At 46.6% G+C, this 22,585-nt stretch overlaps 1 protein-coding gene across 1 annotated transcript in view; it reads left to right on the forward strand.

Moving 5' to 3' along the window:
* LOC104299417 (sodium-dependent neutral amino acid transporter B(0)AT3) overlaps window positions 1-22,585 on the forward strand; it is a 38,442-nt gene that overhangs the window by 5,398 nt on the left and 10,459 nt on the right. Inside the window, exons 4-7 of the mRNA XM_009899576.2 lie at window positions 9,426-9,566; window positions 11,062-11,199; window positions 15,173-15,354; window positions 17,168-17,278. Coding sequence (XP_009897878.2) covers window positions 9,426-9,566; window positions 11,062-11,199; window positions 15,173-15,354; window positions 17,168-17,278 — 572 coding nt within the window. The remainder of the gene's footprint in view (window positions 1-9,425; window positions 9,567-11,061; window positions 11,200-15,172; window positions 15,355-17,167; window positions 17,279-22,585) is intronic.

Here is a 22,585-nt window from a genome sequence, read left to right on the forward strand (position 1 = left end):
ATCCAATCTGTTTAGCTCATGAAATTGAAAATGAAAGAGTGTGTTTATCATAAGCAGATAAAGAAACATTTCCCATGACACAGTCACAAGATGTGAAATCCAGTGAAACATTCTCGGGGTGCCATAACTAGGTGGTTAGAAAGCAATGGGTGCAAGCTGTTTCTCTGTGTTTGCCCATGAGAATGGCTGGAATGGTCACTTCAGTTCATAATGCATTAATGAGACATGATAAATGCTTTTACAGATGCCACCCTATCAGTTATAGCATGAGACCTGAAGGGAGGATGCTCTTCTAAAGTAGGAGCTGTAGGTCAGACAAATACCTCCCAGCATCTCAGGTGGCCTTTCTGTCTTGGAGCAAAGGAACAAAAGCATTCAGTATTAATATACAACATACCACATACTAAAACTAAGGTAATGTGGTATTTTTGCAATGCAATAAACAATTAATGCAAAGTGCTTAATGGCAGGTTTGAAACTCAGAGATGGGACCATTGCAAGATGCAGCTCCTCCACACATCTCATTACACAGACCTTTTTCTGGGGCCACCAACTGCATGAGGCTTCATGAACCCCGTGCTTCAGGGTTTTGTGCAATGTCTGTTATGAATTAAGACAATATATTGTTCTACTGACCATAAAAAGGTTTCCATGTCTCCCCATGAAGCACAAAAGGCTGCTGCTCTGTGCTGGAGGCACAGGGCTAACTATAGCCAGCTGTTTTTCCACTGATTCAGATCCTAGCCCCACTTCAGGAGACTAGCAACACTTGCCTCCTATTGATGTTTGATTTCTCCCCTCTATCCCTGCACTCCAGGGTCCCTTGCCCTACAGAACTCTTCCACCTCAGAAGAGGGAGTTTGAGTGCAAGTAGATCTTCAGTGACCTGTCTCATGACTGCACCATGCTCAGAAATACTGTTTTCTTCTGTGTCCAGCTTCTGAGTGCTGATGTATCCCAAAGCAGCTGCTAGGAACCTTATTGTGGCCTTCCAGTATCTGAAGGGGGCTACAAGAAAGCTGGGGGGGGACTTTTTAGGGTGTCAGGTAGTGATAGGACTAGGGGGAATGGAACAAAAATAGAAATGGGCAGATTCAGATTGGATGTTAGGAAGAAGTTCTTCCCCATGAGGGTGGTGAGGCACTGGAACAGGTTGCCCAGGGAGGTGGTGGCAGCTTCATCCCTGGAGGTTTTTAACGCCAGGCTGGATGTGGCTCTGAGCAACCTGATCTAGTGTGAAGTGTCCCTGCCCATGTCAGGAGGGTTGGAACTGGATGATCCTTGAGGTCCCTTCCAACCCTAACAATTCTATGATTCTATGATTTAGAGCAGGTTTAAATATAATAAATATAGGAAAATTATTCAGGGACAAAGGCTGAGTTGTTCCTTTGCTCCAAGAGTAGTAGTTTTGCTAACAACAAAAAAAATCAGTGTCAAATGACTATCAGACTCAGTAGTGGCACATAGCTACTTTGCATCACTACAAGACAGCAGTGAATAAAGGTCAGGAGGTTCCACCTCAACATGAGGAGGAACTTCTTCACTGTGAGGGTCACAGAGCACTGGAACAGGCTGCCCAAGGAGGTTGTGGAGTCTCCTTCTCTGGAGACTTTCAAGACCCATCTGGATGTGTTCCTGTTTGAGCTGTGTTAGATTCTATGGTCCTGCTCTGGCAGGGGGGTTGGACTCAATGACCTTCAAAGGTCCCTTCCAACCCCTGACATCCTGTGATATAAGGATATACAGCCAAAGTTTGGTCACTGGATTTTAACAAAGGGCTCAGAGAGCTCAACGTCAGGACAGATTTTGTAGCAAAGTGCTGCAGGGTTTGCAAATAATTTATTCCAGAAAGCTGGTGTTGAAAGAGTTTGAGTGAGTCATGAAGACCACCAAGAAGACAGAGCTGTTGGGTTTACACCAGTGTATAATGTAGCTGAGTTATACTTCTGCTAATTTAAGGCAGTGACGTGACTGGGGTTTGTGTTTGTGCAAGCAAAGCACTCAGATGCAAAAGCCCAATAGATTTCGAGGGGCACTGGAGTATAAATCCTGTTGTGTGCATCTGAAGATGTCAACATGAGAGACAGCAGCAGTATCATTGCTCATGAGGAGCCCTGAAAGCTGCAGTGGTTTCCCACAGCCACAAGCACAGCAGAACCCGGTATGGATGTGGCACAGACACGTGCCGTGGGGCTGAAGGGCTCCTGAGGTGCAGATCCCAGTTTCACAGGTGGTTCAGGTGATACCCAAGTGTTTAAGAGTTAGGCAATTCACTTTTCCTCATTTCCAGATCTTTTAAAAAACAAGAGATAAAAAAATAAGTTCCTCTCATGTCAGCTGTTCTCATCAGACCTCTGGACCTGATTCATTGCACATCAATGTTACTCAGTAACTTGACTATAATATCAGTTTTGCTGACATTTATCACCTGCTGCTGTTACTGATTATTTGGCTTTATTGCCCGAGTAAAGTTAGTTATTTACTTTCATGACTAATGGATATGAAGGTTGTTTGCCACAGTGAGTGAGTGGTGACAAACACAAAGGTTCCCAGGCAACTGGGATTGAAAAGGAGTCTGTAAATGACCCAGTGTATGGTTTGTCGCTTACAGCTGAGGTTTAAGCAAGTCATATAGCTCTATATGTACATACACAAGCATCAAGTGTACTTAAAAAACCCCTAACCCAGTTCTAGCTGCACCTTACTGCAGTATTTGACTTCTGATTATAGCTAGTAGGTATATAATACCCATGGGTAGCTTGTATTTTATTACCCATGGGTATTACAAATAGGCATCATACCCAAGCCTACAAGGTGACTGAAAAATATATTCAATATAAACCAAAGTTTCTTTCTAAGGAAACAAATGTACATAAACACTGAAGTCTTGCTAGAAAGGGAGAACTGTTTACTTCTGAGGCAATGATTTACAGACTTTCATAACCCATGGCCTACCTTACCTTCTGCTAGAATTTGAACTACAGCTGGCTTGCTTGCCTGGCTCACTTTGTCCTCAGGAGGAAAATAAAACCTGAGAGGAGCAACAGGTACACCCAGAAGATACTGTAAGAAAGCAGGGGGGGAAAGGGAGGGAGGAGGGAGGAGGAATTGTATTCAGTCTTTGATAGAAAAGTTGATTATGTTACAAGGAACATAATTAGTGGATTGCTACCATGTCCTGCTCAAGCCCTCAGTGGAAAGCTACAGCATTTGGGATCGACCCTTTCATAACTTCTTAGTAATACTGGGTTGCCCTTTACAGTTCAGGTTGGTTGGTGCATGCTTGCAACTGGGTGCTTCTCTCTTGCATCCTTTAGGCATAAGTATTTAACAGAGAAGTTCACCAAGGTTGGTTTATAAGTTGATCTGTGGGTGTTACCCACCTATCTTTGACATGGCTATTGCCCCCTGGGTTTTCTGGGCACAGCTTTAGCTCCTTCATCCTTACACTAGAAGGTATGGTCATCTACATATGAAACTCAACCCTGCAAAGCTTCAGAGTCTGCAACTTCCTGCAACATGACCTCCAAGACAAGATCAGTGCCATCATAAATACTCTGCAAAGACATGACATTTGCAGTAGCTTAATGAACTCCTATAAACTGCATGTCATATGCAGCTTATAGTGTACTGCATGCTGAGCTACCGTAAAACCACATTTTGTATTAAAAAATAGTTCCTCATTGTTTTCAGCTGGAACAGTGCCTGTGCAGAAGACATAGCAAAGATGATGAAGTATTGTTTTCCAGAGAGAGATGAATATTACCAAGTTGCTGCTTTTTGTCCTACCTGATGTCTTGATGTCATTTGTTGCTGCGTTGGCTGCTGCGCTGCTTAGCTGAACTCCTGCGGAGAAAGGGGTCAGAGCTGATAATCCCCTTTCTACAGCTAATAACTTTGTAGCTGAGTGAGTAGTTACCACCCATTGCAATTTTTTTCAGGTAAACAAATTATCACATTAAGTTCTCAGCCTTTCAGAAAAATCTGCCAGTGGAACTGGTGAAGTGGATCACTGAACGCTTGTTGCATTGTGTTGTACTGAGATGTGCTTTCTGAGTTTTTCAGGCTCTATAGATGCATTTCCTTTGGAATTAATATTTTGCCAAGTTCTGAGTAATTTCAGTGATCATTATAATCTATTTTTTTTCATTCCTAAATCTCTAATCTGAAGGAAATCTATTATTCATGGTCTAGACTTTCAAATGCTTGAGGTCATCATTTCAAGTTACCTACCATACTTCTGATAGCTAATCTTCAGGCAACAATATTGAGCACAAGCATCAGCTCCCCTAAGTTCTTATCCACCATTTAGGAAGTCTTTATTGCTACCCTGACTTCAAGCAAAGCTGATTGATTTTCTTCTCTGCTTCTCACTGAGGCTCATCTGTTTCTGCTGGGCTTGGTACATCTTCATCAGGAGGCCACTTGGCTGATACTTCCAACTGCTTCCCAGTTCTATCAGTGAGGTCTACTACTATCTCCTACTCATTCTATTCTATTCTATTCTATTCTGGAACATGTCCAGAGAAGGGCCACAAGGATGATCAGAGGGCTGGAGCACTTCTCCTATGAGGACAGACTGAAGGAGTTGGGGCTGTTCAGTCTGGAGAAGAGAAGGCTCCAAGGTGACCTCATTGTGGCCTTCCAGTATCTGAAGGGGGCCTACAAGAAGGCTGGGGAGGGACTTCTCAGGATATCAGGGAGTGATAGGACTAGGGGGAATGGAATGAAGCTGGAGGTGGGGAGATTCAGGCTGGAGGTGAGGAGGAAGTTCTTCACCATGAGAGTGGTGAAGCCCTGGAATGGGTTGTCCAGGGAGGTGGTTGAGGCCCCATCCCTGGAGGTGTTTAAGACCAGGCTGGATGAGGCTCTGGCCAGCCTGATGTAGTGTGGGGTGTCCCTGCCCATGGCAGGGGGGTTGGAACTAGAGGATCCTTGTGGTTCCATCCAACCCTGACTGATTCTATGATTCTATTCTATTCTATTCTATTCTATTCTATTCTATTCTATTCTATTCTATTCTATTCTATTCTATTCTATTCTATTTCCACAATGTCACAAAACCATTCTGGCTGCTTTGTTCTGCTTTGCTAGTTGCCATGATTCAGCTTTAGACTGTGCTTCTTCATTAGCCTCCCGCTATTATTATGGCCTCCAGTACATCAGCAACTCTCAATAGGCTGCCTAGTAGTTTGTGAGCTTATCATAAAGATTGCACCCTTCAAGATTGTTTACCTTCTCTGCAGACAGGGAGCTAAATATGGTTGAGCAGTTGCTTTTCTGACCTGATTTACACATTATCACAATATATTAGAGGCTGGATGGGACCTCAAGAGATCATCGAGTCCAATCCCCCTGCCAAACATACATTAACCTTTAAAACACTCTAGTTCCCTTGCTGACACCTTCAGGTAACCCAGTGAGTCCTTTACACAGTTCCAAAATGGAAAGGTCATCTGCAGATTACTCTTTTTTTGCCTAGCTGTCAAGTAGGTACCAGTGCAGAGCACACTCTTGTCTCTACAGCTGGGGTTGGCTGTTTCTCACTTGCATCAACCAATGAAGTTCCTAAGAGTAAGCTGAATAAACATCTCCCATTGGTATTAGCTTGGCTGCAGTTAGTTCTAGTTTGGGATGGAGGAGATAGAATTTGTTACCATCTCTAAATCCATTCCATCCTGGTGGCTCCATGGCTCTATGTTGTGTCTTTAGCTGTACAGAGTGTTCTATAGATTGCATGATAGAGCTCCCAAACAGAGAGGGACCTGGGGGTACTGATTGACAGCCGCCTAAACATGAGCCAGCAGTGTGCCCAGGTGGCCAAGAAGGCCAATGGCATCCTGGCCTGCATCAAGAATAGTGTGGCCAGCAGGAGCAGGGAAGTCATTGTGCCCCTGTACTCTGCAGTGGTTAGGCCACACCTTGAGTCCTGTGTCCAGTTCTGGGCCCCTCAGTTTAGAAAGGATGTTGACTTGCTGGAGCGTGTCCAGAGAAGGGCAACAAAGTTGGTGAGGGGCTTGGAACACAAGCCCTGTGAGGAGAGACTGAGGGAGCTGGGGTTGCTTAGCCTGGAGAAGAGGAGACTCAGGGGTGACCTTATTGCTGTCTACAACTACCTGAAGGGAGGCTGTAGACAGGCGGAGGTTGGTCTCTTGTCCCAGGCAACCAGCACCAGAACAAGAGGACAGAGTCTCAAGCTGCACCAGGGGAGGTTTAGGCTGGATGTTAGGAAGAAGTTCTACACAGAGAGAGTGACTGCCCATTGGAATGGGCTGCCCAGGGAGGTGGTGGAGTCACCATCATTGGAGGTGTTTAGGAGGAGACTTGATAAGGTGCTTGGCTGCATGGTTTAGTTGATTAGGTGGTGTTGGATGATAGGTTGGACACAGTGAAGGTCTCTTCCAACCTGGTCTATTCTATTCTATTCTATTCTATTCTATTCTATTCTATTCTATTCTATTCTATTCTTTTTGCCTAAAAATACTGTAAAGCAAAAGAATGAATAACTGAAAAGAGTTTCACACCACAGGCCACTTGCTTGAATTGGGTTTGAGAAAGATTTTAGCTCCATTCACCATTTCTTCTTAGCCCAATCTCCTGCTGTACTTTCATATTTGCAGACAGCATACTTTTTACATTGTTCTCATGGAAAACCAGTAGTTTCTTTCCAAGTGTGGCACTATGTTTTGCTGTGTTGTAAATATGACTGCAGATATGTACACATCAGCACATGGTGAACGGGCTTCTCTCGGCAGGATATCTAAGCATGCTTTACTCTCAACAGTTCAACTAACAAAGAGAAAAGGGGAGAGAGATAACAGAGGGCAGTTTGCACTAATTATTACACAGTTACTTCCAGGGAGATATGATATGGGAGATATGTTGTTTCCTTATGGACCACTCTGCTAGCAAGCGCTCAGCATCACATGGGCTGCAGCTGCCACCCGGAGCTGGTGTGTGGCCAAGCAGCTGGGCCAACAAGCGGAGTGCTCCGCACTGTGTCCTCCAGTCACTCCTGTGAATGATTTGCTCTTCCCAGGAGACAGCCCAAGAGGTCAGGCTATTAGGAGGGCCCAGTGGGTGCCCTCAGGGATGCTGCCGAGGGGGCATATTGCAGCAGGTTTGAAGGGCAGAAGAGGACTGAGCATGGTGAGATCTTACTGATTTCTTGCAGCAGAGACCTGCAAACTCCTTATTATTCACCTGGGAGCTTCAACAGGTATCTCCAGATGAGATTTCATCAAGTAGTAAAACACCTAAAAGTCAACACACTGTTGTGGCTCTTAATTCCCTCTAAATCACTCTCTTGGGGGACTTCTAGCAACCAGTTTAGAGCTTTCTCCAAGCAAGAAGACTACTGAGCAGGGGTACCGAGAATCCAGATGGAGGATTTAACACACTGGCAATGGACTGTGAGAGTCCCTGTTTGAATCAGCTGAAAACAGTCTACGAAATTAGATCATAAAGAGAGGCATCTATTTCCACTTTGGGCAAATTAGGAGCAGCAGCTCACTTGATAAACTATTGAACAGCACTCTCTTTCTGTGTGGTTTCCAGAGCTGGGCAGACTCGGATATGGCAAAGCTGAAATGGTGTAACAAGGCACAGGTTTATTGACAGAGCAGTTAGGTGCACAGGGTCACCATCACTTGGTAGGAATATTGGGAGGGGGCTGAGGCCCACCTCTGAAGCCTGTCCAAGTCCCTCAGGGTGGCATCCCTTCCCTCCAGCGTGTCAACCAGACCACACAGCTTGGTGTCATCTGCAACCGTCATGAACTGTGTGTGAACAATCCCTGGATCCCCAAACCTGTCTGCTTCAAAATCCCCTTTTTAACCATCACGTAATGAGGGCATTCGGTTCAAAGTTAACACACAGAATTCAACCCTAGATTCTTGGTTTAGAAATCTCCATTTCTACCTCAACAAATAATTTCCTGTCTGTCCAGCACATACTTTGTTTTCCCAAAGAAAAGAGGCTTTGTGGTCACAAGTGGTTGTTGGCTATGGCAATAAACTTCAATCATTCTAATCTAATTGTGCAGGTGCTCTAAGCATACTGAGGAAACTTCTCCCAGACTCAAACCCATGTCCCTCCTGAAGGGGAGGTGAGATGAGGTGTTGCACAGCCTTTTGCATAAACCAGCCAGGCTGCCAGCAGGATTGATACTTTCCAAACAGCAAGGTGCTGCCTCTAGCCCAAGGGAGTGGCTATGAGAAAAGCATGAAAGGCACAGAGGATGCGAAGTGGGAGGAAATCAGGTTTCATTGCTCCCATATTTCACAGCACAACTTCAGCATCGCTTTCAGTTTTCATTAGACAGAGGCTAATGACCTCATTTCCTGGGGGTCTCCAGCACAGAATCTTGCTGGAGGATGGAGGAAGAGGAGCATGAGCCTGAGAACTTTAAGGAAGAAAATGAGGTGATGCACCAAAAGGAGGTTGACTTGCTGGAGCATGTCCAGAGAAGGGCAACAAAGTTGGTGAGGGGCTTGGAACACAAGCCCTATGAGGAGAGACTGAGGGAGCTGGGGCTGCTTAGCCTGGAGAAGAGGAGACTCAGGGGTGACCTTATCGCTCTCTACAACTACCTGAAGGGAGGTTGTAGTCAGGCAGAGGTTAGTCTCTTCTCCCAGGCAACCAGCACCAGAACAAGAGGACACAGTCTCAAGCTGCACCAAGGGAGGTTTAGGCTGGAGGTTAGGAGGAAGTTCTACACAGAGAGAGTGATTGCCCATTGGAATGGGCTGCTCAAGGAGGTGGTGGAGTCAGCATCACTGGAGGTGTTTAGGACAAGGCTTGACAGGATGCTTGGTTGCATGGTTTAGTTGATTAGGTGATGTTGGATGATAGGTTGGACATGATGATCTTGAAGGTCTCTTCCAACCTGGTTTATTCTATTCTATTCTAAAAGGGAAACAGATGGTACAGAGGAAAGGTGAAGCCTTGTGCTTTATGAGCAGGGGGAGAAAAGAAGATCATAAAATCATAGAATTGTTAGGGTTGGAAGGGACCTCAAGGATCATCCAGTTCCAACCCCCTGCCATGGGCAGGAACCCCTCACAAGTGCAGGGACACCTCACACTACATCAAGTTTCTCAGAGCCACATCCAACCTGGCCTTCAAAACCTCCAGGGATGAGGCTTCTACCACCTCCCTGGGCAACCTGTTCCAGTGTCTCACCACCCTCATGGGGTGCTTAAAAGAAAGGCTGTAGCAGTGTCTATGGAGAAGCATCCTGCACCACTAAGCATCCCAATCCTTCCTTCCACATCTTCACCAAGCAAGTTACCAGTAACAGCTGTTACGTGGCACGTCCCACAAGGACTTTGTTAGGGTCATAAAGAAGATAAATCACTAAACAGCAATTTCAGTGAGATAAACACAATCATGTGGTTCAATTACACTTAATTGTGTTTTCACAGGAGCATTCCTGATCCCATACTTCATCGCTCTTCTCTTTGAAGGAATCCCACTGCTGCATCTTGAACTGGCCCTGGGACAATGTCTGAGGAAGGGCAGCATCAGTGCCTGGAACACCATCTCGCCTTACCTTGGTGGAGTCGGTATGCCTCTTGGGGTCTCAGCTTCAGGAATCACAGCTGAGCATTTAACTTCCTACAGACCTGTGCCTGATGCTTGTTAGTGCTTCACTCCCATCAAGTGTTACCCCAGGCACCCAAGAGCCTTAAATGCAAACCTGACAGCCTTTGCTGTGGGAAGCATAATAATCTTGAGCTCTGCTAGCCAACAGAGCTACTGCTCCATTCCTACCATATCTTGGAGTTTACACAAGAGTTGCCTGCCCATGGTGCTTCCTGCTCCTCAGTCAGAGCCCCTCTAGGAGCCAGTCTTCTCCTTCTAGTGCAGATGGACTGGAGAGGGGACAGAAAGATGCAAAATCAGTAATGGGGGCTTGACAGCTCCTGAAGACCCTAAAGCACCTGGGAGTGTTTCCCTTAGGGAGAGGGGAACACAGTGGGGCTGTTGAAGGGAGATTGTCAATATGTCTGGCCATGGGGGGACAATCCACACAAGCAGTGTGCATCAGGATGTTGTGCAGGCCTGTACCAGCAATCCTTTATCATTTATTTATTTACTACAGACTGGTGGGGGGGAAGAAAAGTATCCTGTGTCCTGTGTGAATTGCTAGGCTGTGAAAGGTGAACATGAGCGGCACTGTTAGTAGCACTACTGAGTTTGATTTTGAGATAGCACTCCTGCCTGTGGGGACAAGAAGGAACCCTTGGATGCTCCAGCCAGCACTGCTGAATCATGTCCTGCTTTAAGCACCTGCCTGAAAAGGGGATTGGCAGCGACAGCCATGGCTGTAGGGGAATGTGGGAGGAGAGGGGGTGGATAAGAGGACTTATCTAAAGGCCAGAGGGCAACCAGGAAGAAATACCAGGTAGCAGGGTTGTGCCTCCAGCTAAATCCATCTCCTACAGTTAAGCATGTCTGTCCTCCCTTTACAGAAATGCAAGCAAGCAGAATCGATGGCACTGCTGCTCTTCCTTCCTTATTGTAGGCACAAACCAGTTCCCACCTTAGGGCATATATACATAGAATCACAGAATCATAGAATTGTTAGGGTTGGGAGGGACCTCAAGGATCATGTAGTTCCAGCCCCCTCTGCCATGGGCAGGGACACCTCACACTAGATCAGGTTGCTCTGAGCCACATGATCTGGAACAAAAGAGAGCCCTCGTGCAGCTATAGCATGCTGTGAAACTCCAGCCTCCTTTGGTCTCTGCCATTGAAGTTGCCTCATGTTGTAGAAAACATTGCATTATATACTAGAACAACCATTTCAACCCTTAATCTTCTATGCAAGTAGGGAGTGTCAGCCTTGTTGGAGCAGGGCTGGTGAGCTGGGGGACTGTGTACCACTTTTTGGCGACTGAGGACACAGATGCCCATCTTCCATGTAAAAACCTTGGTGGGGATGGGAAACAGAAAAAATACTGAAAAGTTAGGAAACAGGAACTCCTAAGAGCAAGTGCTGTGAACTGATAACTTTCCCCAAACCTATTCTAAGCTGAGCTCTTGTGCTTTCTGCAGGGGTTGGTTCGTGGATGGTGTCACTTCTTGTGAGCTTATACTACAACACTGTTTTAACCTGGGTGATGTGGTATTTCATAAACTCCTTTCAAGAACCTCTTCCTTGGAGTGTTTGTCCTCTAAATGAAAACAGAACAGGTAACTACCACTTGGAGCATCACTGCTAGCAAAAGGAGGATCACAAGCATCAGAGTCCAGGGGACAGCAAGGCAGAAAAGGAAGAGGTTTTTTTTGCTTTGTGGCCTTTTTGGTTGGTGGGTTGGGTTGTGGGTTTTGGGGCTTGTGATATGATATAAATCCCAGTCTGACAGAGCATCCTGATCTTTCTGACACTGGAGAAATATCCTTTATCAAGACACACGTGTCTGCTGTAATAAACCACTTGATATTGTCAGCATAATTAAGAAGCAATTTTATGACTACATTTTCCAGTAAGTGCTTTAAAGGAGACTTTTGAGATTCCATTAGGTTGTGATGCATTGGCTATGATTCATAACAAGCTCTTACAGAAATCTTCAACTTCATTTGCCAGGATGTGCTGAGACAGGTTAGCCTGATTGTCAGAGCAGAAAACCCTCCTAGACAACTTTAATTTCTGCCTGTAGATTGCTGAAACTACTTTTACACATCTGACAAGACAGCTTCCTAGAGTAGCTAACCAAGAAACCCCTGAGAAGAGAAGAGAACAGAAGAGGATAGAATAGAATTAACCAGGTTGGAAGAGACATATGAGAACATCCAACACTATCTAATCAACTAAGCCATGGCACCAAGCACCCCATCAAGCCTCTTCCTAAACACTTCCAGTGATGGTGACTCCACCACCACCCTGGGCAGTACATTCCAATGGCCAATCTCTCTTTCTCTGAAGAACTTCTTCCTAACATCCAGCCTAAACCTCCCCTGGCACAGCTTGAGACTGTGTCCCCTTGTTCTGGTGTTGGTTACCTGGGAGAAGACCAACCCCCACCTGTCTACAACCTCTCTTCAGGTAGCTGTAGAGAGCAATAAGGGTTCCCCTGAGCCTCCTCTTCTCCAGGCTAAGCAACCCCAGCTCCCTCAGCCTCTCCTCACAGGGCTGTGCTCCAAACCCCTCACCAACTTTGTTGCCCTTCTCTGGACACATTCCAGCAAGTCAACATCCTTCCTAAACTGAGGGGCCCAGAACTGGACACAGGACTCAAGGTGTGGCTTAACCAGTGCAGAGTACAGGGGCACAATGACCTCCCTGCTCCTGCTGGCCACACTGTTCCTGATACAGGCCAGGATGCCATTGGTCCTCCTGGCTGCCTGGACACACTGCTGGCTCATGTTCAGCCTACTATCAACCAGTACCCCCAGGTCCCCCTCTGCCTGGCCACTCTCCAGCCACTCTGACCCCAGCCTCTAGCACTGCATGGGGTTGTTGTGGTCAATGTGTAGAACCTGGCACTTAAATGTGTTAAATCTCATGCCCTTGGACTCTGACCATCTGTCCAGCCTGTCAAGATCCCTCTGCAGAGCTCTCCTACTCTCTAACAGATCAACTGCTGCCCCCAGCTTGGTGTCATCTGCAAACTTAACTGATGATGGACTCAATGCCCTCATCCAGAAGCCACATTTGATATGGCCCTGAATTGTGCACAAGATCTGGTTTGTGGTTGCATCATAAAGCTAAGAGCGTGACAGCAGCCCTACTCAAACTCATCCTCCTCACAGGAACAATTAAAGGAGCAACTATAGCAAAACACTTTTGAAGTGGCAGAGACAATACTTCAAACCCCTCTATCATGCACCTGAGCAGGTGTCTTGTTCAGAGAACGAGAGGCAACAAGTGTCATGGCAGAGCAAGGAACATAATCTGAGGAAGAGGCTAAGAAAAAGAGATTAAAAATATAGCAGAATTTAATTTCTCTTTGGACACCTTAGAACTAGTCCAGATTAGGAAGACAATAAGACAGGCAGGCATGCCTCATCTTTTTTACAGGAGTAAAGAAAATTATGTGGGCCTTAAGAAATGTTTTCCAAACTTGCTTTTGGAGATCAACTTTTCAATCAGCTGTTTGGGTATGTAGAAACCTGTGTTTTCAGTCAATCATCTATTAGAAAACAATATTGAATTAAGGACAGATTTTTCAACACCAGTGCCAAGAACCCATGCTTCTCCATCCTGATTGCAATGCTCACTCCAGGGACCTAGTAGCAAACTGAGTAAAGCAGCAACTGTTCCCATCCACCAGGCTTAAGTGGAGTGCAAGCTAACATAGCTTTATTTCTGCAAGTGTTTAGCCTGGAGAAGAGGAGGCTCAGGGGAGACCTTACTGCTCTCTACAACTACCTGAAAAGAGGTTGTAGGCAGGTGGGGGTTGGTCTCTTCTCCCAGGCAACCAGCACCAGAACAAGAGGACACAGTCTCAAGCTGTGCCAGGGGAAGTTTAGGCTCAAGGTGAGGAGAAAGTTCTTCACAGAAAGAGTAACTGGCCATTGGAATGTGCTGCCCAGGGAGGTGGTGGAGTCACCATCCCTGGAGGTGTTCAAAAAAGGATTGGATGTGGCACTTGAAGCCATGGTTTAGTTGTCAGGCGGTGTTGGGTGACAGGTTGGACTTGATGATCTCTGAGGTCTTTTCCAACCTTGTTCATTCTATGACTCCATGATGATTTCAGTCTCATGTACTTCAGCTGTGACTAAACAGACAAGAGCAGCAAAGCTTCCCACTGCATAGTTGATTATTCATATACCCTGCTACAACTTTTAGACTGCAGCATTTGATAGCCAGTGACTGTGTAGGGAGCGGGAAGTGGGATTGCAGTGGTCAGTGTATGTCCAGGGGCTGATTCTTTTAATTCAGAGATGAGGAGAGGATAACAGCAAGTGTCAGCACATGAGTGTCCTCAGACACTGAAAGAGGATCACCAGCTTCAGATGCTGGGCACAATTCCAAGTGTAAATTTTTAACTGGACAGTCACTTGGCTGAATCAGTACACCACACACCTGGAGGTCACTTCTCCTGCTGGAATTTCTGCAGCATTTCAAAACTTTAAACCCAGGGACCTCTTCCACTGTCCTGGCTGGGATTTGCTGCAGCCATTCAATTGAAACACCATCATTTGCAGATGACTTCCAAAGTTATCTGCATTTTCTAGTCCATGTTTACTACTTGGCAGTCCAGCTGTGGCTTTTTTACAGAAGAACAAGAGCAAAGCAAGACTAATAATTGATAGGCTGGACATGATGTTCTCAAAGGTCTCTTCCAACCTGGCTTCCCTTCCCTTCCCTTCCCTTCCCTTCCCTTCCCTTCCCTTCCCTTCCCTTCCCTTCCCTTCCCTTCCCTTCCCTTCCCTTCCCTTCCCTTCCCTTCCCTTCCCTTCCCTTCCCTTCCCTTCCCTTCCCTTCCCTTCCCTTCCCTTCCCTTCCCTTCCCTTCCCTTCCCTTCCCTTCCCTTCCCTTCCCTTCCCTTCCCTTCCCTTCCCTTCCCTTCCCTTCCCTTCCCTTCCCTTCCCTTCCCTTCCCATTCTAATTCTATTCTATTCTAAATACCACCTTTTTCACAATGGAAATACAGTTCTAGTATGTCCTTTGTCACAATGGAAATATAGTTCTATTATGTCCCTTGTCAGGGTTTCTTTTGCTCTGTTAATAGATCACCCTGTTTTCTTTAGCTACAGTACCATACTACCACAGTACATTAGAGGTTGGAAGGAACCTCCAGAGATCATCCAGCCCAACCCCCCTGGCAAAAGCAGGGTCACTTAGGGTAGTCTGCACAGGAATGTATCCAGGCAGGTTTTGAATGTGCCCAGAGAAGGAGTCTCCCCAACCTCTCTGGGCAGCCTGTTCCAGTGCTCTGTCACCCTCACTGTAAAGAAGTTTCTCCTCATGTTGAGCTGAAATCTTCTGTGTTCAAGCTTGTACCCATTGTTCCTTGTCTTATTGTTGTGCACCACTGAAAAGAGCTTGGCCCCCTCCACTTGGCACCCACCCCTCAGGCATTTATACACACTGATGAGCTCTGCTGCTCTCTGTTCATATGAAGTACTGTTTCCCATCCATACACTAAGTGGGAAAAATATTTCCAATGTTAAAGTGTATTCTTATGCTCACCACATTTTATGTTTCCCCTCCCCCCAGAGTTCAATGAAGAATGCTATGAAAGCACTGCAGTAAATTATTTTTGGTACAGGAAAACTCTGAACATAACGCCCGACATCACCGACAGCGGCACCTTGCAGTGGTGGCTCATCCTGTGCCTGGCAGCTTGCTGGGCACTTGTTTATCTCTGCACCATCCGAGGAATTGAAACCACAGGAAAGGTATGGAAAGGAGAGAGAAGTGCATTATCCCACACTTCTGGGCCCCTCAGTTTAAGAAGGACATCGAGACACTTGAAGGTGTCCAGAGAAGGGCAACAAGGCTGGGGAGAGGCCTTGAGCACAGCCCTGTGAGGAGAGGCTGAGGGAGCTGGGATTGTTTAACCTGGAGAAGAGGAGGCTCAGGGGAGACCTTATTGCTGTCTACAACTACCTGAAGGGGGAGTGTAGCCAGGAGGGAGTTGGTCTCTTCTCTCAGGCAACCAGCACAAGAGGACACAGTCTCAAGCTGTGCCAGGGGAAGTTTAGGCTCAAGGTGAGGAGAAAGTTCTTCACTGAGAGAGTCATTTGTCATTGGAATGTGCTGCCCAGGGAGGTGGTGGAGTCACCATCCCTGGAGGGGTTCAAGAAGGGGATTGGATGTGGCACTTGGTGCCATGGTCTAGTCATGAGGTCTGTGGTGACAGGTTGGACTTGATGATCTTTGAGGTCTCTTCCAACCTTAGTGATACCGTGAGAAGCGAATCCTGCTCACCAGATAATAATTCCACCACCAAGGAAATCCTTCCCCATTTTGGTGGGTTAAAATTTCCCCCCCGACATTAGCTTTGCCAGACCAGCTCAGTTGGAAGCAAATGAAAGCTGTGTTTACAAGCAAACCTACAATCTACAATGGAATGCAATCAATATGGACAAAATATACAGCATTTACAATATTTACAGGCATTTACAATTAATAAACAGCACAAGGACCCCCTTGGTCAAAGACCAGGGGGAGCTACTAGTTTATCCCTCCTTCCCTCCCCCTTACGCTCCTGGACAAAAGGGAGAAGAGAAAGGAGCAGAGAGGTGCTAGACTTAACTAAAACAATGCAGCCAAGGTCAATCAGAAGCAAGTTAGTATCTCTCCCAGAGCAAAGAAGCAAGAAGAGAGAGAAATTGTTTTGGTACAACTAGTTTTAGTCCCTCATCCCTTCCAATGGGATTGTTTAGAATTAGCCTAACATAGCCTAACACTACCACACCCATTTATCCCACTAACAGCACTAATGTGTGCTCCTTGTCCAGAGAAGCAGTAACAGTGGTACAGGTGGCTCAAAATGACACTTCTCACCTTCTCCATTGCAAAAGCTTCAGCACTACTGGTCTCCCCTCACTCAGTTTTTAAAAGCAATTTTCACAGACTCACAGAATGTTAGGGGCTGGAAGGGACCTTGAAAGATCTTCCAGTCCAACCCCCCTGCCAGAGCAGGATCACCCACACCAGATCATACAGAAACTCATCCAAGTGGCTCTTGAATATCTCCAGAGAGGGAGAGTACACAGCCCCCTGGGGTAGCCTGTTCCAGGACACTCACAGGGAAATAATTCTTCCTGCTGTTTCCATGCAACTTCCTATGCCTCAGCTTCCACCCATTGCCCCTTGTCCTGCCATTAGTGGTTGCCAAACAGAGCCTGGCTCCATCATCTTGGCACCCACCCTTTATGTCTTTATAAACATGAATGAGGTCAACTCTCAGTCTCCTCTCCTCCAAGATAAAGAGCCCCAGCTTCCTCAGTCTCTCCTAGTAAGGAAGATGTTCCACTCTAATTTCTGTGGCTCTGTGCTGGACTCTCTCAAGCAGTTCCCTGTCCTTCTAGATCCGAGGGGCCAATTGTTAAAATGGGTTCTGCACAAGCACACTTTGCTTTATTTTAAAGATGGCAACATTCATCTGTATCTGCCTTATCTAATACTATGAGGATTGTATGTTGAAATAAACAAGCTTTGTCAATGTTATTCTCAGTAACTGTCTCTCTCTCCTCTTTACTTTAGGCAATTTATGTAACAGCAATATTTCCTTACCTGGTCCTAAGTATATTCCTTATTCAAGGACTCACTCTACCAGGAGCTACTGAGGGTCTGGCTTACCTCTTCACCCCTAATGTAAGTATTCCTGCTATAGTCAGAAACATATTTTCCCCTCTGCTCTCATACTGCATATTCTTTTTCCAGCTGCTCTAATCTAACCCCCTGTCCAAGAGCTCAGCCAAGCTCTCTGATATTAAGTGACTTGGTAACAGTTCATTAACATGCACATCAGAAAAGATTGGAAAACTGGGTATAAGTTTGTTAGGGGTGCCTCAGGCTTCAACCTACAAGTGAAACTGATGCACCTCCCAAACAGAATCATCTCTCTTTTATGCATGATAAAAACAGAATTTCACTGCCAATGCTGCTGAATTTACACAACTTTAAGAATGCACAAGGAAAATGACTGAGGAATTACTCTGCAAAGTGATTGGTTTGGGTTTTTTCCCTAAGGTTGAAAGTAATTTTCTCCTCCTCCTGTTTCTCTCCATAGCTGCAGTTTTCCCCACTCCTGCAGCTATCCCTAAAAGAGAGAACTGCTGGGCAGTACCCCTCTCCCATATTTTTTCATCTTCTCAAAGGGTCAGGAATTCCACATCTCTCCACATGCTGTCTATTTCACAAGGACCTCTTCACACCTTCCCAAAGGCAAAGTCAAATTGTCCCAGCACATGGTTGCCATCACAGTTCTGCCTTTAAGCTCTAAAGCTCCAAAAAGCAGTGAGTGTCGAGGATAAAGCACAGCAGCCACTGACAGGTGGCCTCAGATCATCTTCTGCCTCTGCAGCTACTGTGGTGCTTCTCAGCACAGCAGCACTGCCTATTTTTCATCTGAATGCTGTCAGAGCTCAAGAAGAACCTTGGTCTTCACAGGATGTGCATTTGGATTTCTGTATCACAGTACATTAGAGGTTGGAAAGGAACTCCAGAGATCATTCAGTCCAAACTCCCTGCCAAAGCAGGATCACTTTTAGGGTAGTCCCCCCAGGAATGCATCCAGGTGGGTTTCGAAAGTCTCCAGAGAAGGACACTCTACAATCTCCCTGGGCAGCCTGTTCCAGTGCTCTGTCATCCTCACTGTAAATAAGTTTCTCCTCATGTTGAGGTGAAACCTATGTTCAAGCTTGCACTTGTTTTTTCTTGTCTTATTGTTGTGCACCACCAAAAAGAGCTTGGCCTCGTCCACTTGACATCCAGCCCTCAGATATTTATACACATTGATCAGATCCCTTCTCAGTCTCCTCAAGACTAAACAACCCCAGGGACAGGATAGGATAGGATAGGATAGGATAGGATAGGATAGGATAGGATAGGATAGGATAGGATAGGATAGAATAGAATAGAATAGAATAGAATAGAATAGAATAGAATAGAATAGAATAGAATAGAATAGAATAGAATAGAATAGAATTAACCAGGTTGGAAAAGACCTTTGAGATCATCAAGTCCAACCTATCATCCAACACTATCTAATCAACTAAACCATGGCACCAAGCACCCCATCCAGTCTCCTCTTTAAACACCTCCAGTGATAGTGACTCCACCACCTCCCTGGGCAGCCCCTTCCAGTGGCCAATCTCTCTTTCTGTGAAGAACTTCCTCCCAACATCCAGCCTAAACCTCCCCTGGTACAGCTTGAGAGTACGTCCTCTTGTTCTGGTGCTGGTTGCCTGGGATCTCAGTCTCTTTTCTCAGGGGAGATGCTCAAGTCCCTTTATCATCCTCATGGCTCTCTGTTGGATTCTCTCCAGCACATCCCTGTCTTTCTTGAACTGGGCACTCCAAAACTGGACACAGTATTGCAGGTGTGGTCTCACCAGGGCAGAGTAGAGAGGTAGAAGAACCTCCCTAGACCTGCTGGACACACTTTTTTGATGCACCCCAGGATACCATTGGCTCTCTTGGTCACAAGGGCACATTGCTGTCCCATGCCAAACTTGCTGTCCCCTAGGTCTCTGAGGTCTTTCTCTGAGGAGCTGCTTTCCATCAGGGCAGCACCAGACCTGTAGGACCCAGACTGGACAAAAATGCTTAGTGCAGTGTCTTAAGAAAAAAAAGCAGGTTGGACAACTCAAGCAGAAGGGTGCTTGGTGTGTTGTCAATTGGTTTCAGACTGGCTGTCAGGTTCCTCTGGAAGAGCTCAGGCATCTTGGGACTCAAGATAACTGCACAGTGAACTTCAGGCAAAAACCAGATGTGTGTGTATTCACAAAGCCTGGGAGTACTGCAGTGTGGAGGCAGGGTGAGCAGACCACCATGAAAAAAGAGCTTGATGGTTTTGTAGACTGCCACCAGAAGTCAGAAGGAAATTCCAGCAGTCCTCAGCCTACAGTTAAGGATTAGTTGCTCTGAGGAAGTAGATCCTGCACACATCCTCAAAGACCCAACTGAAGATGGTTTTGGTGATGAAGCTATGCTTTATCTACAGATATGGAAAAGCCTGGTAAGTGATAGCTGCTATGGGTGTTGCTAGTGTAGTAAATTATAGCATAGGACAACTAACACACCAACTGCTACAGAGGATTTTGGCACATCCAGGACTTCAAAAAGACAAGAAGCATGCAACTGCAACATTTCCCTTCTCTCTTTTTCCCTTCAGCCCCAAACTGCAATACCAATATCAGCTTTTCTGTTAGCCTCATAATGCAGAACTATTCCCACCACTGCCTTCAGTAAATAAACGTGGGTTTTCTTGTTACACTGCTCTGCAGGTGATGTTCCAAAGTGAGCTGCACAGGGGAGTTGTTGGTTTGTGGGGATTTTTCAGCAAAGACTTACCTGGCCCACACAGACCACATTAGCTTACAAAGCTCTAAAGCACATCTCACAAGTATGTGCTGTTTCTTCTTCTTTACCTGTCTTATTGCAGGAAGCTTGTAAAGGTTTAGCAAAGTGAAAGCAAGACTTAGAATCACAGAATCATAGAACTGTTAGGGTTGGAAGGGACCTCAAGGATCATCTGCAGAACTGGCAGAGGGAGCCAGGGAGCTGCATGGTTTCCCTTTGTTCCATGAGCAAGTGATAGGAGCTCTCCTCAGCAGCTTGGACCCCCACAAGTCCATGGGACCAGATGGGATCCATCCTAGGGTGCTGAGAGAGCTGGCAGATGAGCTGGCCAAACCACTCTCCATTATTTTTCATCAGTCCTGGCTCACTGGAGAGATCCCAGCTGACTGGAAGCTGGCCAACGTGGTACCCATCCACAAGAAGGGCCGGTTGGATGAGCCAGGGAATTACAGGCCTGTCAGCCTGACCTCAGTACCAGGAAAGATTATGGAGCAGGTCATCCTGAGTGCAATCACACAACACTTAGAGGATGGCCAAGGGATCAGGCCCAGCCAGCATGGGTTTAGGAAGGGCAGGTCCTGCCTGACCAACCTGATCTCCTTCTATGATCAGGTGACCCGCCTGGTGGATGTGGGGAGGCCTGTGGATGTAGTCTACCTGGACCTCAGCAAGGCCTTTGACACCGTTCCCCATAGCAAGCTCCTGGCCAAGCTGTCAGCCCATGGCTTGGATGGGAGCACACTGCGATGGGTTAGGAACTGGCTGGAGGGCCGAGCCCAGAGAGTGGTAGTGAATGGTGCCACATCCAGCTGGCAGCCAGTCACCAGTGGTGTGCCCCAGGGATCAGTGCTGGGCCCCATGCTCTTTAACATCTTTATTGATGATCTGGACGAGGGCATCGAGTCCATCATCAGTAAATTTGCTGACGACACCAAGCTGGGGGCAGGAGTTGATCTGCTGGAGGGTAGAGAGGCTCTGCAGAGGGACCTCGACAGGCTGGGCAGATGGGCAGAGTCCAACGGCATGAGATTTAACACATCCAAGTGCCGGGTTCTGCACATTGGCCACAGCAACCCCATGCAGAGCTACAGGCTGGGGTCAGAGTGGCTGGAGAGCAGTCAGGCTGAGAGGGACCTGGGGGTGCTGGTCGACGGTAGACTGAACATGAGCCTGCAGTGTGCCCAGGCAGCTAAGAGGGCCAATGGCATCCTGGCCTGCATCAGGAACAGTGTGGCCAGCAGGAGCAGGGAGGTCATTCTGCCCCTGTACACTGCACTGGTTAGGCCGCACCTCGAGTACTGTGTCCAGTTCTGGGCCCCTCAGTTTAGGAAGGAGGTTGACTTGCTGGAACGAGTCCAGAGAAGAGCAACAAAGTTGGTGAGGGGTTTGGAACATAAGCCCTATGAGGAGAGGCTGAGGGAGCTGGGGTTGCTTAGCCTGGAGAAGAGGAGACTCAGGGGTGACCTTATTGCTCTCTACAACTACCTGAAGGGAGGTTGTAGACAGACAGATGTTGGTCTCTTCTCCCAGGCAAGCAGTACCAGAACAAGAGGACACAGTCTCAGGCTGCGCCAGGGGAGGTTCAGGCTGGATGTTAGAAAAAAGTTCTATACAGAAAGAGTGATTGCCCATTGGAATGGGCTGCCTGGGGAGGTGGTGGAGTCGCCATCACTGGAGGTTTTTAGGAGAAGACTTGACAGGGTGCTTGGTGCTGTGGGTTAGTTGCTTGGGCGGTGTTGGATTGGTGATGGGTTGGACGCGATGATCTTGAAGGTCTCTTCCAACCTGGTTTATTCTATGTATTCTATTCTATGTATCTAGTTCCAAACCCCCTGCCATGGGCAGGGACACCTCACACTACATCAGGTTGCTCAGAACCACATCCAGCCTGGCCTTAAAAACCTCCAGGGATGAGGCTTCTACCACCTCCCTGAGCAACCTGTTCCAGTGTCTCACCACCCTCATGGGGAAGAACTTCTTCCTAACATCCAATCTGAATCTACCCACTTCTATTTTTGTTCCATTCCCCCTAGTCCTATCATTACCTGACACCCTAAAAAGTCCCTCACAGCAATGTGCCCTTGTGGCCAAGAGAGCCAATGGGATCCTGGGGTGCAGCACTCAATTAGCTAATTGGAGCTAACTTGGAAAATTATGGAATCATTTTGTGTCTTAAAACAATGAAAGTTTACTACTTGTTTATACACTATTAGGAAGACCTAAACTGTAAGTTACCTACCCAGTGTGTGGCTTAACCAAAAGAAATAAATTGAGGAAAACTGTAATGTGCTGTGCCTGTGGTGTGCCTAACATTTAGAAACACCTCGTTATTGTTAGACAGAAAAAAGTGTGCAATGAAACTGATTTTAGAGCATCATAGAATCAATCAGGTTGGAAAAGACCTCAGAGATCATTGAGTCAAACCTAACACCTAATACCTAACACCTCACGACAACTAAACCGTGGCTTCAAGTGCCACATCCAATCCTTCTTTGAACACCTCCTGGGATGGTGACTCCACCATCTCCCTGGGCAGCACATTCCAATGGCCAATCTCTCTTTCTGGGAAGAACTTTCTTCTCACCTTGAGCCTAA

Source organism: Dryobates pubescens, chromosome 9, assembly GCF_014839835.1.
Source record: "Dryobates pubescens isolate bDryPub1 chromosome 9, bDryPub1.pri, whole genome shotgun sequence".
Lineage (NCBI taxonomy): Eukaryota > Metazoa > Chordata > Aves > Piciformes > Picidae > Dryobates > Dryobates pubescens.